At 54.5% G+C, this 15472-nt stretch overlaps 2 protein-coding genes across 5 annotated transcripts in view; both read right to left on the bottom strand.

The window, feature by feature from the left end:
• Window positions 1-5269, bottom strand: part of DNAI2 (dynein axonemal intermediate chain 2) — a 31950-nt gene extending 26681 nt beyond the window's left edge. For 3 of the 4 annotated variants that reach the window (XM_060395034.1, XM_012186587.5, XM_042256444.2), the window contains exons 1-2: window positions 5132-5269; window positions 762-955 (exon numbers count right to left, since the gene is read on the bottom strand). In XM_060395034.1, the coding sequence (XP_060251017.1) occupies window positions 762-944 (183 nt within the window). In that variant the 5' untranslated portion in view covers window positions 945-955; window positions 5132-5269. The remainder of the gene's footprint in view (window positions 1-761; window positions 956-5131) is intronic. The other variant, XM_042256443.2, reaches the window with a different exon arrangement.
• A 4641-nt stretch (window positions 5270-9910) lies between these two features.
• TTYH2 (tweety family member 2) overlaps window positions 9911-15472 on the bottom strand; it is a 35580-nt gene continuing 30018 nt past the window's right edge. Inside the window, exons 12-14 of the mRNA XM_027974025.3 lie at window positions 15255-15437; window positions 14743-14821; window positions 9911-11689 (exon numbers count right to left, since the gene is read on the bottom strand). Of these exons, the coding sequence (XP_027829826.1) occupies window positions 11609-11689; window positions 14743-14821; window positions 15255-15437 (343 nt within the window). The 3' untranslated portion in view covers window positions 9911-11608. The remainder of the gene's footprint in view (window positions 11690-14742; window positions 14822-15254; window positions 15438-15472) is intronic.

Below are 15472 nucleotides of genomic sequence, written 5' to 3' on the forward strand. Positions count from 1 at the left end.
TGACCCTCGGTTCTCTTATCTTAGAGGCACCTCTGATCAGAACTTTCTATGGGACCGTTTCTTTTTCACAAGCTAGGAGGTGTGAATCCCTGGCCCCTCAGATGCCTCTCCCAGCTGTTGTTGCCGTTCGGTCCCCCAGTCGTGTCTGACTCTTTGAAACTCCACTGACTGCAGCGCGCCAGGCCTCCCTGTCCCTCACCACCTCCCGGAGTTTGCCCAAGTTCATGTTCACTGCATCAGGGATGCCGTCCAGCCGTCTCATCCTCTGACGCCCTGTTCTCCTGCCCTCAGTCTTTCCCAGCATCAGGGACTTTTCCGGTGAGTCGTTTGTCCATATCAGATGACCAAAATACTGGAGCTTCAGCTTCAGCATCAGTCCTTAGAGTGAATATTCAGGGTTGATCTCCCTTAAGATTGACTGGTTTGATCTCCTTGCTGTCCAAGGGACTTTCAGGAGTCTTCTCCAGCACCACAGTTCAAAAGCTGCACCAAATGCTTAAAACAACTCTAGCAAGAGTCTTAGAGGAGAGGCCAGAGAGAGGAGCTCTTGATTTGCATTCACCTGGCCCAGAGGATGGTTGGTACTGGGGCTTGTCCTGACCCTGGGCACCAAGCTGATGCCCTCACACATCCAGCATCCGCACTGGTCCACTAACTGGCTTCCCATGGGAATGGAGTCACGCAGTCCTGCTTACCAGCCCCGACCCACAGCTCTGCCAGACCACACCTCCACTGGCCCGGCCCTTGGCTCAGGGACCCACCTCATGTTCCGACATGCTGGTGGAGCACTGGATGCCTGTGTCCACCGGGTTCCGCTCTACAAACTGCTCGGCCAGCTCGGGGTTGGGCGGGATGTCGATGTTCAGCTCTGCCTGGCGGTCGGAGAAGTTGCATTGCTTCCCAAACTCACTGCGTTTCTTCACGTATACGTACACAATCTCCATGGTACCGGCTGCTGCAGGGATGGGGAAGGGTATGTGGTGAGGGCCTCCAGCTGGCTACCTCTTGGTCTCCAGGAGCCCCACCACTGCGCGCGACTCCGTGTTTCCTCTCTGGTTGTGGGGGGAAGGCTCCTAAGGGATTTGTCCAGATGCTGAGCTGCATTTGAAAACATAATCTATGGAATGATGACTACAGGCTAAGCGTTATCTTGCTCGGTTCTTACAGTTGCCCTCTAAAGTGGACAGTGAGATCACCAATCCACTTTGGAGGAACCTGATATTCACAGGGACCCAGAATGCCTTGCCCAGGACCACAGAGCCAACAAGTATTGCCGCTGGTCTACCTGAAAAAGCTCTAACTCACCAAATGATACAGTTTTTGCTGAGCTAATATGATTATCCAGAGGCAAGGAAGAAATACTGATGGTGATTATGTTGAACTAAATTCCCTGCCACACACTGGACCTGACAATGATTTCATTTACTTTGTCAGAAAACATTTGTTAAAACCATGATTAGTGACTTCCTTGGTGGACCAGTGGTTAAGACTTCGCCTTCCAGTGCAGGGGGGGTGGGTTTGATACCTGGTCGGGGAGCTAAGATCCCACAGGCCAAAAACCCAAAACATAAAACAAGCAATAGTGTAACACATTCAATAAAGACTTTAAAAATGGTCCACATTGAAAAAAAAAAAAACAAAACCCGAATAGTCAAGACAGAGTGGTATGCTGGCATAAGGACAAACACTTAGATCAATGGAATGGAACTGAGAGCTCAGAAATAAACCTTTATATCTATGGTCAATTGATTTTCAATGAAGGTGCTAAGAACACAATGGGGAGAGGATGGTCTTTTAAACAAATGGTGCTGGGGACGCTGTACATTCACAGGCAAAAGAATGACCCCAGGTTCCTACCTCACTCCATACAAAACAATGACTCAAAATGGATCGCAGCAGGGTGTGTAGGTTCAATCCCTGATCTGAGATCCCACAGCCAAAACAAACAAATGAAAATACAGTAGTGATTCTCAACCTTGGCTACACACTTAGAAACACCTGGAGGGCTCTGGAAAAAAAAACCCCACGATGCTCGGGTTGAACTGCAGGCTAATTAAATCATCATCTCTCAGCTGCAGCCAAGGATGAGAACCACTGATTTAAAGTGAGGGCTCTTAATCTCACAGCCAACATTCCTCAAATCTGGACTGTCCCTTCAAAACACAGAGATGCCCAGCCCCCCTCCTGTAAACACTGATCTACATGTCTGAGACGAGGCTTAGACATTTGTACGGTCACATGAAGCCTGCCCAGGCCACCCTACTGTCCTCCAATAACCCCCACAAGGCCTGGATGTTGAAACTCGGGGGCCCAGCACCCGCAGAAGAGCTGGCGCTCTTGCACCTGTGCACCAGTTTGACCCCTGGGTGAGGAAGATCTCCCAACTCCAGGGCTTCAAGGAACCAGACGGGTGGGTCCAGGCTGCTGTCCCCCAAGATTCAGGGCCAAGAGCTCTGCGGCAGCCTAGAGGCATGTGCCTGGGTGGCCTCAGGCCCTGGAGCAGCTGGGACGCGGGTGAGGGCGATAAGGTTAGAGTTAACTACTAGGGCACTTTGCATCCACATGCGTTGTTTGTTGGAGACAGTACCACCCTCCCAACCGCCTACTTCTCAGCCCCAGTACAGCTCACCCTGCATCAGACTTACAGGGAGCAGTATTTTTCACTCTTTCTTGTGGTTTGGAAACTTTTCTACCCAGAAAGGGTAGGAGCAATGGCTTGGAGAACAGAGGATGGGGACAGAGCACAAATGACAGCAGGTTGCCCGAAGGGTTTATTTTTCATGGACAAGAAAGAGCCTCGTGGAAAAGGGTGCTCACCCAGTGAGCGTCGCCCTGGCCGCCAGCTCATCGCTGAACTACAGCAGGGCTGCGCCTCTACCTCCCAACACTCGCCCCCAAGGACTGAAGGCTCTGATAACTACAGGCTGCTTATCCCTCCCTCTGGTAAGAGACAACTGCCACGAGACGGCTGGCTCTAGGGGACACAAGGGGTCTTAAGAGCACGAGGAAAGCCTAGGAAGACAAAAATAGCCTCTTTAGCCCAGATCATATTTTTAACAGCTTTGCTTTCCTTCTTGGTGCTTCCCAAGGCCAAGCCAGGAGTGAGAACAGAGGCATTGTTTTCTATCTGGAGGCAGACAGAGGGGACATTTAAAGGCTGGCTGGGTGATGGGAAGACAGCTCATTCAAGGACCCAGAGCGGGCTCTTTCTCACAAGCTGGTGGAGCATGAAGATGAATGGTGAGGTCAGAGCTGGGCGGGGGGGTGGTCTCAGGAGGTCTCTCCCTGCCCTGGTGAGACAAGTCTCACAGGCTGGGCTGCGCCAAAGCAGCGCCTAAGTAAGGCTGTCTTGCAAAGGGAGCTTCCAGGGGAGGCAGAAGCCGCCTCGTTGCCCTCTGGGACTTTGGGGGAGGAGATGCCACCCGTGGGAACCTCAGCCCCACAAGCATCTCAAACACAAGACCACATGGAATTAGAGACATGCTGATCTGAATGCCAAACATGCAACCGCCTCCGACATCCTGGGGCAGTCAGATCAGAACCTTCACCAAACATAAAAACAAGACTCGGCTTATGCAATGATAATGAGCAAAGTGATTCCTGGAAAGAACCTCCTTTGGCTTCAGAGAAAGGGAGAGACGAGGGACTGGTGGGGGGAGGCTGAGAAGTTCAGTGGAGGAGCTTCACGGGCAGGCAAGTGGAGGGTGGCCTCCTTCCCCCACCACTGGACTCCCTGGTGTCACAAAGGTGACTGGGCCTCTCCTTGTCTTGTCCCTGCGGCAGGCTCCAGCCCTCGTGCTGTGTCTGGCTGGACAAAGGACTGTAGGCAGAGGGACTCCCGGCCCTCTTTCTCCTGTTTATGCACCTTCTGGAACTTGGGGTCATAAGGGACTCACTCGCCTTCAAAAGTGGCTGATCGCCCTGGGAATTCCTTCCTCTGCTCCACACTGGGGTCAACCTGGGATGAGCTCCAAGAGGTGGAGGGTGAAGACAGCCAGAGGTGGGAGGAGGTCCCCAGACCCGGAGGGTGATGTGGGCCGGTGTTTCCCTGCTCTGCCCACTAGAGCATTGAACCCTTGAGCCAAGACTATGGGTTTTTTTTTTTTTTGGATGTGGTGCTAATAGTCATTGGGCTTCCCTAGAGACTCAGTGGTAAAGAATCCATCTGCCAATGCAAGGGAGGTGGGTTTGACCCCTGGGTGAGGAAGATCCCCTGGAGAAGGAAAAGGCAACTCCAGTATTCTTGCCTGGAAAATCCCATGGACAGAGGAGTATGGCAGGCTACAGTCCATGGGGTCACAAAAGAGTCAAACACAATTTAGTGACTAAACAACAGCAACAACGAATATTCATTCATAATGACAGTCCCTGAGAGTAATGGTTCCTAATTAGAAGACTGTGGTCTTCTATTCACTCGCATCCCCAGTGCCTGGCACAGAGGGGGGCCCCCTCCTCCCTTTGTCACATGCTGAACGTGCAATGTGACCCCAATCCGCCAGGACGCTCCCCTAGAGGTCTCTCCCCTACTCCTCCTCTTCTGATGTGAAAAACTCCAGCAAGCTACGGATGTAAGAGGGAAACACTGGGTCCGAAAGCTGGGAGAAGAATGTACTCGTGTGGTTCAAGAGACATTAACTGTGAACTTCTTGCAGGAAGAAGGAACTAACCCTGCGTGTGACCTTCAGCAGGATACCCTCAGGGCATCCGGATGGATACCCACTCCGGGGTTGAGGAATACGTGAAACGCTGCAGAGGACCACCCCTGCAGAGGGGCTCAGTAACTCTAACGCCCTTCCCTCCATTCTTACCAGAAAGCTCTCCTCTTCACCGGGCCGGGCCGCCCACCACCCCAGCCTCAGGCTGTATTTTCGATCCCGGGGGCTGTAAACCCTTTAGGTCTCCCATCCCCCCACCAGGAGACGGATCGCGTCAGGACCGGACTGGCCGCAAACGGTGCAGGAGGCAGGGTGTTTGGAACTTGCTGGGTCCTGGGACTCCGGGAACATCGAGGGCAGCGAGGACTGATGGGCGGGGGACCCTAGGAGTGCCGGTCCCCGGGGTCCATCATCCAGCAGAGCTAGCCCGGAAGGACGCCCCACGAGGAGCTTCTTGCACTAGAGGCGTTTCTCACCCTCTGGGGCTCCCTTTCACTCTCCAGCCTTCTCTTCAGCCGCGGACACCCTCCCCGCGTCCGCCCCTTAACCTCGGGGTCGGTTCCTGCTGCCGCTGGGGAAGCCGCCGATTCTCGGAGCTGGCTCCAGCGCTTCTCAAACGGCTGCGGAGTTTACTCGTTGCCTAGCAACCCTGGCCGGGCCCAGGACGCGAGGCTGCGCGGGGCGCGGAGGAAACCTGGAGCACGTGACCCTTCCATCCCGTTAAGCCACGTCTCCAGTCCCTCCTAAATTAGTCAAGCACCGGTAACGATAAACGTATGTAGGATCTTTGCCAAGGCGCTTATCCAAGTCCACAAATATGCATTTGGCAAGATTCTCAGAAAATGCAAAACGTACTACTTACTCAGTGCTCCTCGGAGTCCTGAGCCCTGGGTGAGGCTGTGTTATGGATTTGCTCATGATCCAGAAGATCGATTCCACCCCTTCCTTCAGTTTCCTTGTCTGCTAAATGGGAATTAGGACCCCCAGCTTCCTCTCTGTTACCGTAGCCCCTGCACATTTAATAGTAAGCTCAAGTCTGAACCACGCGACCAGGAAGAGACTCCTATAAGGTAGGAGCTGGGTGTTTCCACAGCTTAGCTCTTGGTTGCCGATAAACGAATAAAATGAAATTTCTCCTTAGTTAAGACAATGAGGTGAAACAATGTAAACTAAAAGAACCCGATGTGGGGCCAGAAAACATGGGTTTGAATCCCAGCCAGATGGTTCAGATGGTAAAGAATCTGCCTACAATGCAGGAGACTTGGATTCCATCCCTGTGACAGGAAGATCCCCTGGAGAAGGGAATGGCAAACCACTTCCGTATTCTTGCCTGGAAAATTCCATGGACAGAGGAGTCTAGTGTGCTACGATCCATGGTGTCGCAAAGAGGCGGACACAACTGAGTGACTTTCACTCACTCACTTGACTGGTCACTAACAGAGTGACGTTGGGCAAGTTGCCTTCCTTCTGACTCGTGCTTAGTTGCTTGTATGTGTATGTTAGCCGCTTGGTCGTGTCCGACTATTTGGGATCCCATGGACTGTAGCCTGCCAGTCTCCTCTGTCCGTCCAGGCAAGAATATTGGGGTGGGTTGCCGTGCCCTCCTCCGGGGGATCTTCCTGACCCAGGGATGGAACCCAGGTCTTCTGCATCGCAGGCCAATTCTTGACCGTGTGTCCCCAGAGAAGCCCCGCTTAGTCGCTTAGTCATCTCCGACTCTGCGACTGCATGGACTGTAGCCCGCCAGGCTCCTCTGTCCTTGGGATTCTCCAGGCAAGAATAGTGGAGTGGGTGGCCATTCCCTTCTCCAGGGGATCTTCCCGACCCAGGGTCTCCTGCATTGCAGGTGGCTTCTTTACCATCTGAGCCACCAGACTCGACAATCCTCATTGGCCTAGGGAGGGGGCAGCTGCAGTACTCGGGATAACTAGGAGGACCAGCTGAGCTGATGCGGCAGCGTGCCCAGGCTGGAGCTGACCACAGAGCCTGCTCCGGAGGCCAGCTCTGTGCCTCCCACGGCCGGGGATCTAACTTGAGTTCAGAGATGGGTGTTGGAGATCTGGACCTGGGCGGACCATGTGTCATACAAGAAGTGGGATTTGGGGTTGGAATGGAGCCTTGACAAATGGTTATGAGCTGCAGAAGGGAAGGAGAGGGGGTCCCTGCTGGGGGCCAGTGAGAGATGAGTTTACAGAAGTCAGCTGGAGCTAGTTTGTGGGGATCTGAGAGGCACTGTAGGCTCCTGGCCAGCTTCTGGGGATTCTGTGAAAGGACAGGAGGAAAGCAAACATCCCTTCCTCAGGTGCCCCAACTTCTCTGTAAATGTGTTTCACTACTGCCTGGCCCCTTGAGATGGCGCTTTGCCCAACGGCACCAACAAAAGGCAAGCCCATGGTGACTGCTGCCATCAGCTGGCCCCTGGACTCCTGAAACCAGTTTCTCTGAGCCGAGTAGCCCCTCCGAGTAATGGGAGCTGGGTGCAGGAGTGTCTGAAAGCCCCGCTGAACCGGCTTTGTGTGGTCAGAGGCAACTCAGACACAAAGCGTCTAGAAGTGGGTCAGCTCCATCCTGGGGCACTGGCTGGTTGGAGCTGTGATCACAGATTCACTCCTCACCCCTCCCCCAGCTCTGGAACTCTGAGGCTCCCTGCACACACAGAGGTGAGGGGGAGTGGGCGGAGAGAAACAGAAAAGTCGAGAGGAAAACTGCAGGCTCCCTTCCCGTATCATTGCGATGACTTATTACAGGCTTCTCGCCCACTCTCACTCGGAAAGCCTGCTTGCTGCCAACCGCCAGTGGGCAGCTCCGCTCACTGGAAAGACAGGCAGCACCCATGGGAGGGCCCGTCTCCGTCACCCCGGAAAGCCAGCAAGAGCATATAATTAGAAGGAAGCACAGGGGTCCCGTTTTTAAAAACTGCAGCGTCTTCCAGGTCTCCACGCAATCACAGCAGATCTGGCAGCTTTGTATTTTTGTTAAATGACCCAGTGACTTTAATCACCATCCAGATTCTTATTTATTTGGGTGTGTCGCGTCCTTTTTGTGGCAGGTGGGATCTTCAGTTGCAGCGTGTGGGATCTAGTTCCCTGACCAGGGATCGAACACGGGCCCCTTGCATCGGGGGCTGGGAGTCTTAGCCACTGGGCCACCAGTGAAGTCCCGGCAACTGAAGTTCTCTGCTGAGAGCAGCCCCTGGCCCTGGCCATCCCCAAGGCCAGTCCACAGTCCACTGCAATGTGGTCCCACCAACCTCTTTATCCTGTGTTTCATCGTGATAAAGTACACATAAAATCTACCAGTTTAACTATTTTTTACTGCTCTGTTCAGTGGTGCTAAGAACCTTCATCCTGTTATACAATCATCACCACCATCTATCCCAGAGCTCTTTTCATTTTGCAAATCAAAACTCTATTCCCATTAAACAATAAGGCCCTACTCCCCTCTCCCCGAATTCCTGGCAAGCACAGGAATTTCTGTGTCTTTGATTTTGACTTTCTGTGTCTATGATTTTGACTAAGTACCTTGTAGAAGTGGAATCATGGGGCTTCCCAGGTGGCGCTAGTGGTAAAGAACCCATCTGCCAACGCAGGAGACAAAGAGATGCTGGTTCGATCCCTGGGTTGGGAAGATCCTCTGGAGGAGGGCATGGCAACCTACTCCGGTAGTCTTGCCTGGAGGATCCCGTGGACAGAGGAGCCTGGCGGGCTATGGCCCGTGAGGTCGCAGAGAAAGGTGAGACTGAAGCGACTGAGCAGCGGCAGAAGTGGGATCACAGTTTTCCTTTTGTGTGTGACTTATTTCACTCGGCAGCATGTTCTCTGGGTTCATTCGTGCTGCAGCAGGTGTCAGGCTTTCCTTCCTTTTTAGAGACTGTGTAGTATCCCATTGTGGACACAGCGCATTCATCTATTAGTGGACGCTAAGGTTGCTTCCACTTTTTCCTGTTGTAACTAACCGTGCTATGAACATGGGGGCACAGGGATTGAGACCATTCTTTCAATTTTTTTGGGAAGTGGAATTGCTGAATCATAGGGCAATTCTATTTATTTAGTAGAATTTATTAATTTTTAATTTAAGAACCTCCATACTGTTATCCGGTGGTCAGGTATCATGGATGTGAGAGTTGGACTGTGAAGAAAGCTGAGCACCGAAGAATTGATACTTTTGAACTGTGGTGTTGGAGAAGACTCTTGAGAGTCCCTTGGACTGGAAGGAGATCCAACCAGTCCATCCTAAAGGAGATCAGTCCTGGGTGTTCTTTGGAAGGACTGATGCTGAAGCTGAAACTCCAATACTTTGGCCACCTCATGCGAAGAGTTGACTCATTGGAAAAGACTCTGATGCTGGGAGGGATTGGGGGCAGGAGAAGGGGACAACAGAGGATGAGATGGGTGGATGGCATCACCGACTCGATGGACATGAGTTTGGGAGAACTCCAGGAGTTGGTGATGGACAGGGAGGCCTGGCGTGCTGCGATTCATGGGGTCGCAAAGAGTTGGACACAACTGAGCGACTGAACTGAACTGAATGCTCTTATCCAAAGCAGCCGTACCATCCCTTATTTCCACAAGGGTGCACAACTCCGTCAGCTGCTCCAGAGGAATCAGCATAAACAACAGCCTCAGGCTGGGTGCCCTCCCAGGCTGGCTTGGGTGTTCACCGGACATGAGACGCTGCAAGGAAGGACTGAAGGGCTCCGTGTGTCGCGGGAGCCCGGGCGCAGGCAGGCAACCCCTGCAGGGAGAGAGTTTCGGAAGAGGATGCAGCAAGGACCTGCCGCCAAGCTGGGAGAGGTGGCCCGCCCTGTGACCCCGCCGCAAGCCCGTGTCACTGCCCAGGGGGGCCCGCCTGGGCTGAGTTACGCACTCCTGGCTCCGACACGTGCACCGACTGCACCAAGTCCTTTCTCTGTACATCTCCGGCTTCTTTATTTACAAAATGACTTGGGACAGTTGCTGGCACTTCGGCGGTTGCTCAATAAATGCCACTTGTTATCAGCAACCCTAAAAGCAATCACCCCCAAGGGGAGCTTTGGAGATTCAGGCAGAAAGGAGGCCTGACTTTGATTCCAAAGAGCAGCGAGGTGAGGCCCTGTCTCTCTTTATTTAGTTTTCTGTTTTGTTTTCTTTCAACAGCCCTGTCTTTAGATCCTCAACACCGAAACCCGCTCTGATCCCCTCCCCGAGTATAACCCAGCCAGCAGGTGCCATCAGTTACCTTCATCATTCCCGAAGCCCAGGAAGTTGGACACAGCGTGCATTTAGTACCAGTGGTTTATTTCTTCCCCAGGCGAGGGCGCACCGGTATTAAGCAGAGGTGTGCCCACCTGGCTCCTCCAGGAACCACCCAAGGGATTCTAGTTTAGTTTACATGCATGAAAAACAACTCTAGTGGCCAACGAGGAACGTTAAGAAGCACCACCTTGACATGCACCACCATGCGACACGGCCTCGCGAAGGTGGGGTCACGGTACACGTATGTACAGGGGAATGAGGGAGACAGAGAGTCCCGGTGGCCCGGTGGTCGTGTGATCAGGGAGGCTTGGCTGGGCCTGAAAACCACTCTGCTGTTCAGCCTTTTGACCAGAAGCGGTGCCCCGGTCCACAGCCACGCTACCCCACGCCCCTGCTTCGGTGTAGGAGGCTGTGGGCCTCCCGGGCCTTGCGCTCTTTGTCAGCAGGAGGTTGGAAGCACCAAAGACGCTAACGTTGGATCCTCAGGGGAGAGGGTGGTGGGTCATCACTTCCTCCTGGTCCCCAGGCTCCTCCCTCACCCAGCGGGCACCGGTCGGGGGTAGGGACAGGACAGAGGGAGAGGTAGGGAAGATGCCCGTCTGTGCATCAGGACACCATTTTGCTAAAACCTTTAGGACCTACTTGGAGACAGATGTAGGGAGAGCTGATGTGGCCACGCAGCCAGTCTCCGGGACCAGACTGCTCATGTTCAGACTTGCCTCCCAGAGACTTTATTCTCTGAAGATGGATCCGTCCAGGTGGGAGGAACACATATCCCCACCAACCAGCATCTAGGGACAGGGTGTCTCACTGACCTGTTTTGTTCGACAAATCAGGTGGGAGGGATCAGCCCCACATCTGCTGTAAAAACTGGCTTGTGGGATGAGTTTCAATTCTTTGGATAATCAAGAATCTTACACTGGCAAGAAAGAGAGTCGCTTTTTCAAAGTGTCTGTGAATACCTGAGACCGCCCTTACCGCCATGAGTAAACTCACAGCGGAGATTCTGGAATGGAGGTGAGGTGACAGAAGGTTGCAGAGAAGACAGGTCCACCACCGCCGCCTGGAAGCCCACCAGGCTGTGAGGCCCTGGAGCTCCTGGCCTCATAGGCAGAACCTGCCAAGGCCTTCCCTCCATGGCCCGGGAAGAGTCTACTGGGGCCCGGGAGGCTGAGTTGGACAGTGTCTGGTCTCATCAGGGATGTCACCTTAAAAAGGATCTCCTGATCCGCCCACCTGCCTTTACCTGTGGGTAAATGGTACCCATCTGAGCAGCCAGGAGGAGAGAGGCGACCCCGAGAATGGTCACCTGGGCTCCCAGCTGTGTCTGCAGGAGGCAGAGTCCCAGCAAGGGGTCCCTCAAGCCTGACCCAGGCCCTCATCACTGCCCTTCCCCACCTGGTGAGGCGGGGAGTCAGGGGCGAACTGAGGCAGGCTCCTAGCTTAGGGACGGCCAAGCACCTGGGGGCGTTTCCGGTGTGGAGAGGGAGTTAGCGGAGGGAGAGGGCTGGTCCAGCTCACAGGGCTTGTCTGCCCAGGAATGTCAGCCAACCCCGGGCTGACTCTCCCTGAATCTCCAGTCACTCCCTGGCACCAGCCAGAGCCTTCCGACCCTGTCGTCTCTGTATATGCCTTTGGTTTCTGTTAAAGAAACACACTCGCATTTGCCTTAGTTAAAAACCAAAACGGAGCATGGAGGCAGGAACTCCGGAAAGCATGTTAGCCTGGAAACTCATTCCCGTAGCGCCGCAGGTGTTCATCTGCCACGGACAGGTAGGTGGCCCGCATGCTGGGCGAGTACTGTGGGAGAGAGGGAAGGAGGCAGTCAGGACAGAGTCACACGTCGCCCGTCACACCGGACACCGTGCCAGCAGAAGCGCCAGCTCTTCTGCGGGTGCTGGGCCGGCTATGGCAGCTGGGCACTGCGTTTCAACATCAAGGCCTTGTGGGGGTTATTGGAGGACAGTAGGGTGGCCTGGGCAGGCTTCATGTCTGCTGATGCTTCCTACCCTGGGGCCATCAGGACATCTGCTTCCCAAACTCAAGATGCACACCCGACCAGCCTCCCTAATGCAGCCGTGCACTAAGGAGCCCACTGACTCCGAGAGCCAGGTTCAAATCCCAGCCGTGCACCTTACTCATCCTGTGACCTTGGAGGAGGTTCTTCAATTGCTCCAGCCTCAGGGTCCCCATCTGCACAATGGACCTAAGAGGACTCCTCTCTTACATAAAAAGGATGGATTAATATAAAGCCGGAAGATCCCTAACCCAGGGCTTCTCAAACCTGGCTGTGCGTTAGAGACACTGCAGGGGTGGGGTTGGGGAGGGTTCTAAAAACATCCGGATGCCCAGGCCGTCCGTACCCACGAGTATTTTTTTAATGAGATAAAATACACATAAAATAAAGCCTTTGGGGACTTCCCTGGGGGTTCGGTGATTAAAATCCACCAGCCAATGGAGGGAACAGGGGTTTGATCTCTCATGCCACGGAGCAACTAAGCCTGTGCGCCCTAGGGATGGTGCTCCACGGTAAGAGAAGCCACCGCAATGAGAGGCCCACACACCGCAACGAAGAGTAGCCCCCCTCCCCCGCCGCTGCAACTAGAGGAGAGTCTGCACCCAGCAGCGCAGGCCCAGCGTGGCCGTAAGTGAATGAAATAAATAAGTTAAGCTTTTTAAAAGTGCCGCCTCTAATATTTTTATAGTAAGTTCTTTCCAGTGCAGCCAAGTCAGAGAAACAAAGTTTGAGTGTTCGTAGCAGATGTTAGCCAGCTAGTTAAGGATGTGGCTTATGTTATCGCATCTCCCATCAAACGTACGACCTGAGAGTCTGCATGTCTAACAAGTTCCAGGTGCTGCTGGTCTGCGGACTCTGAGGAGCAATGATCCACAGGACCCTGACTGTCCTCTGGCCCTAGGGGTTCAGCTCTGAACCACTCACACCAGAGCTAGACAAAGGCTTCCAGCTGGGCGGGCGGTGGGGGCCCGAGACTCCTTAACTCCTTAACATTGATTGAGTCTCAGTTCTGCTCTCCCAGGGACACCTAGAGACACTTTTAGCTGTTCTTCAGTTGTTAAGTCCTGTCCCGCTCTTTTTGACCCTATGGACTGCAGCACGCCGGGATCCCTAGACTTGACCATCTCCTGAACTTTGCTCAATTCGTCTCCATTGAGTTGGTGATGCTGTCTAACCATCTCATCCTCTGCCTCTTCTTCTTTTGCCTTCAGTCTTTCCTGGGGAAAGTTTATTCTGCCCTTGACCCTGGCAAATAAGGTCAGTTTTCTGATTATCTCTGCTGAAGGCAGGGAGAGTGGCCTGGATCTTTCAAAACAGAAGGCAATCCGAAATTCATTTACAGTTGGCATTGCAGGGCCTTGAGTAATTCATGTCACAGCATCGGATTTCTCCTAATTATGTTGTACTGAGATTAATATGAAAATCAATCTGAATTCCTGGGGCCACAGTAGCTGGCGGGAAGAAGCAGGAGCCGAGAGGCTTCTTCTGGTTTACAGAGAAGCCAGCTTGGGATCTAAAGGTGCCAACTCTGGAAGTAGGCCTGGACGGGCCGCTGTCCCCGCCTGGGGCCGCCAGGAGCCAGAGCAAGGCCCGGGTCGAGCACGGTCTCTAAAGGACAGCGGGGAGGCGCTCTGGGCAAAACAGCAGCAAGGCGGCGCCGGGCAAGGAGAGCCGGAGGGTCGGCTTGAGCAGGACACTGCGGACACTTGGGGCCGATCGTCCTGCGTGCAGGGGGCTGGCCTGTGCCCAGCAGCGCCCCTGGCCTCCACCCGCTAGAGGCTGGGAGCAGCCAACACCCCCCGCCAGGTGTGGCAACCAAAGATGCCTTTAAGTGTAAAGTGAAAGTGTCAGTTGCTCAGTCGTGTCTGAATCTTTGGGACCCCATAGACTGTAACCCGCCACGCTTCTGTTCATGGAATTCTCCAGGCAAGAATACTGGAGTGGGTAGCCATTTCCTTCTCCTGGGGAATCTTCCTGACCCAGGGATTGAACAGGGATTGAACCTGTGTCTCTGATGTCCCCTGCCTTGGCAGGTGGGATCTCTGCCACCTAAGCCATGGGGGGAAGCCCAAAGATGCCTTGAGACATGGCCAAGCGTCCTCTAGGGGAGCAAACTCGAGCGCCCCTGGGGGAGACCCAGTGCTCCACAGTAAGGCGGAAAGGTCGCCTCCAGGCCTCGAAGAACAGCTCCTCCCTCTAGGGCCCATCGCACCGTTCGGCACTTATTACAGCACCTTTCTGAGTCTCCCCTCTGCGGATTATCCACTTCCTGAAGAGGGCTGGGTCCCTGGCTCTCTTTCCCGGGTCCAGCGCTGTGCTTTTCACTAACAGCACTCACTGGACGCCCTGAGCTGGTTCTCAAAGCCAAGTCTACGTCATGGGTCTCGTGTTCTTGGGGTGCCAGGGCTCCAGGTTCACCATCTGAATGGCTTCTTCCAAACTACCAGGATGGGGCGGGTGAAACGTCTCGCCCAGCGAAGGCGACGGCTCCTTCCCGGACACCTGGCTCAAGAACGACCCCCTTCTTTCTTATAAGTGCCAGGCTGAGTTTTGTTTGCTTTCTTTTTTTTTATTTGGCTGCACCACGTGGCATCAGGATCTTAGTGCCCCCACCAGGGATCGAACCTGCACCCTCTGCAGTGGGAGCTTGGAGTCTTAACCCCTGGACTTCCAGGGACGTCCCAGCAGTCTGCTTTAATGCTTATCCAATAACAAAAGTGTTTCATTCTTTTCTACCTCTGTGGGAGGGATTCACTGGGTCCCCAGGAGGTTTTCTCTTTAACTGCTCCCCTCTCCCCAGCAGGGTTTGTGCGTTTGCCTGGGGAGCCCAGCTTACCGTGGGTGGAGGGGAGCCTCTTCCGATGAGCGGCACGTTCTCGTAGCGTGGGTTCCCGCCGAACAGTGCGGCTTGGTTCCTATAGGGCCGAGAAGGGCGAGGGGCGCTCAGGGCGGGGACACAGGTGTGTGTCCGGATTTCTGCAGGAGGGTCCCGGGGGTGTGCATAAGGGGGATGGAATCAGACAACAGACAGAGGGGAGAGAGAAGCAGCAGGGAGCGGGTAATGGGGCCAGGGGAGATGTGGCTTCTCGGGCCTTCGACCTGCCCTGCAGGCGTGAGGCAAAGGACCGGACACCTTCAGCGGCTCTTCCTCGAGCAGATGCTCTTGGGGTCGGGGGGGCCCTGCACTCAAGCATCCCAGCTGCAGCATCCCAGATGCCTTCCTCCCCCGCCCTGGCCCCCTGGCCCCAAACATGCCCCCGCCTGCAGATCCAGCTCCCCCAAGGCCAGGAAAAGCGCCGCCGCCCCAGCCCGGCATGTTGAAGGGAGGCCCCGGGAGCCCCGCCGTACATGTACTCTGAGACGGGGGCGTTGGAGACGGTCTGGGCTGGGTGCAGGCTGCCCTGGCTGCCCAGGCCGCTGCTGTAGCTGCAGAAGCTGTGAAGCTGCCCCCGAGGCGGGCTGTGGGTGGCGATGCGCCGGGCCTGGGGGTTGAAGGGGTCGTCGTCGTCGATGTCGTCATAGTCTCTGTCCCTAGGATGACAGGCAGGATACAGCCGTGAGGGGCG

This window comes from Ovis aries, chromosome 11 (assembly GCF_016772045.2).
Source record: "Ovis aries strain OAR_USU_Benz2616 breed Rambouillet chromosome 11, ARS-UI_Ramb_v3.0, whole genome shotgun sequence".
In the NCBI taxonomy this organism is placed as follows: domain Eukaryota; kingdom Metazoa; phylum Chordata; class Mammalia; order Artiodactyla; family Bovidae; genus Ovis; species Ovis aries.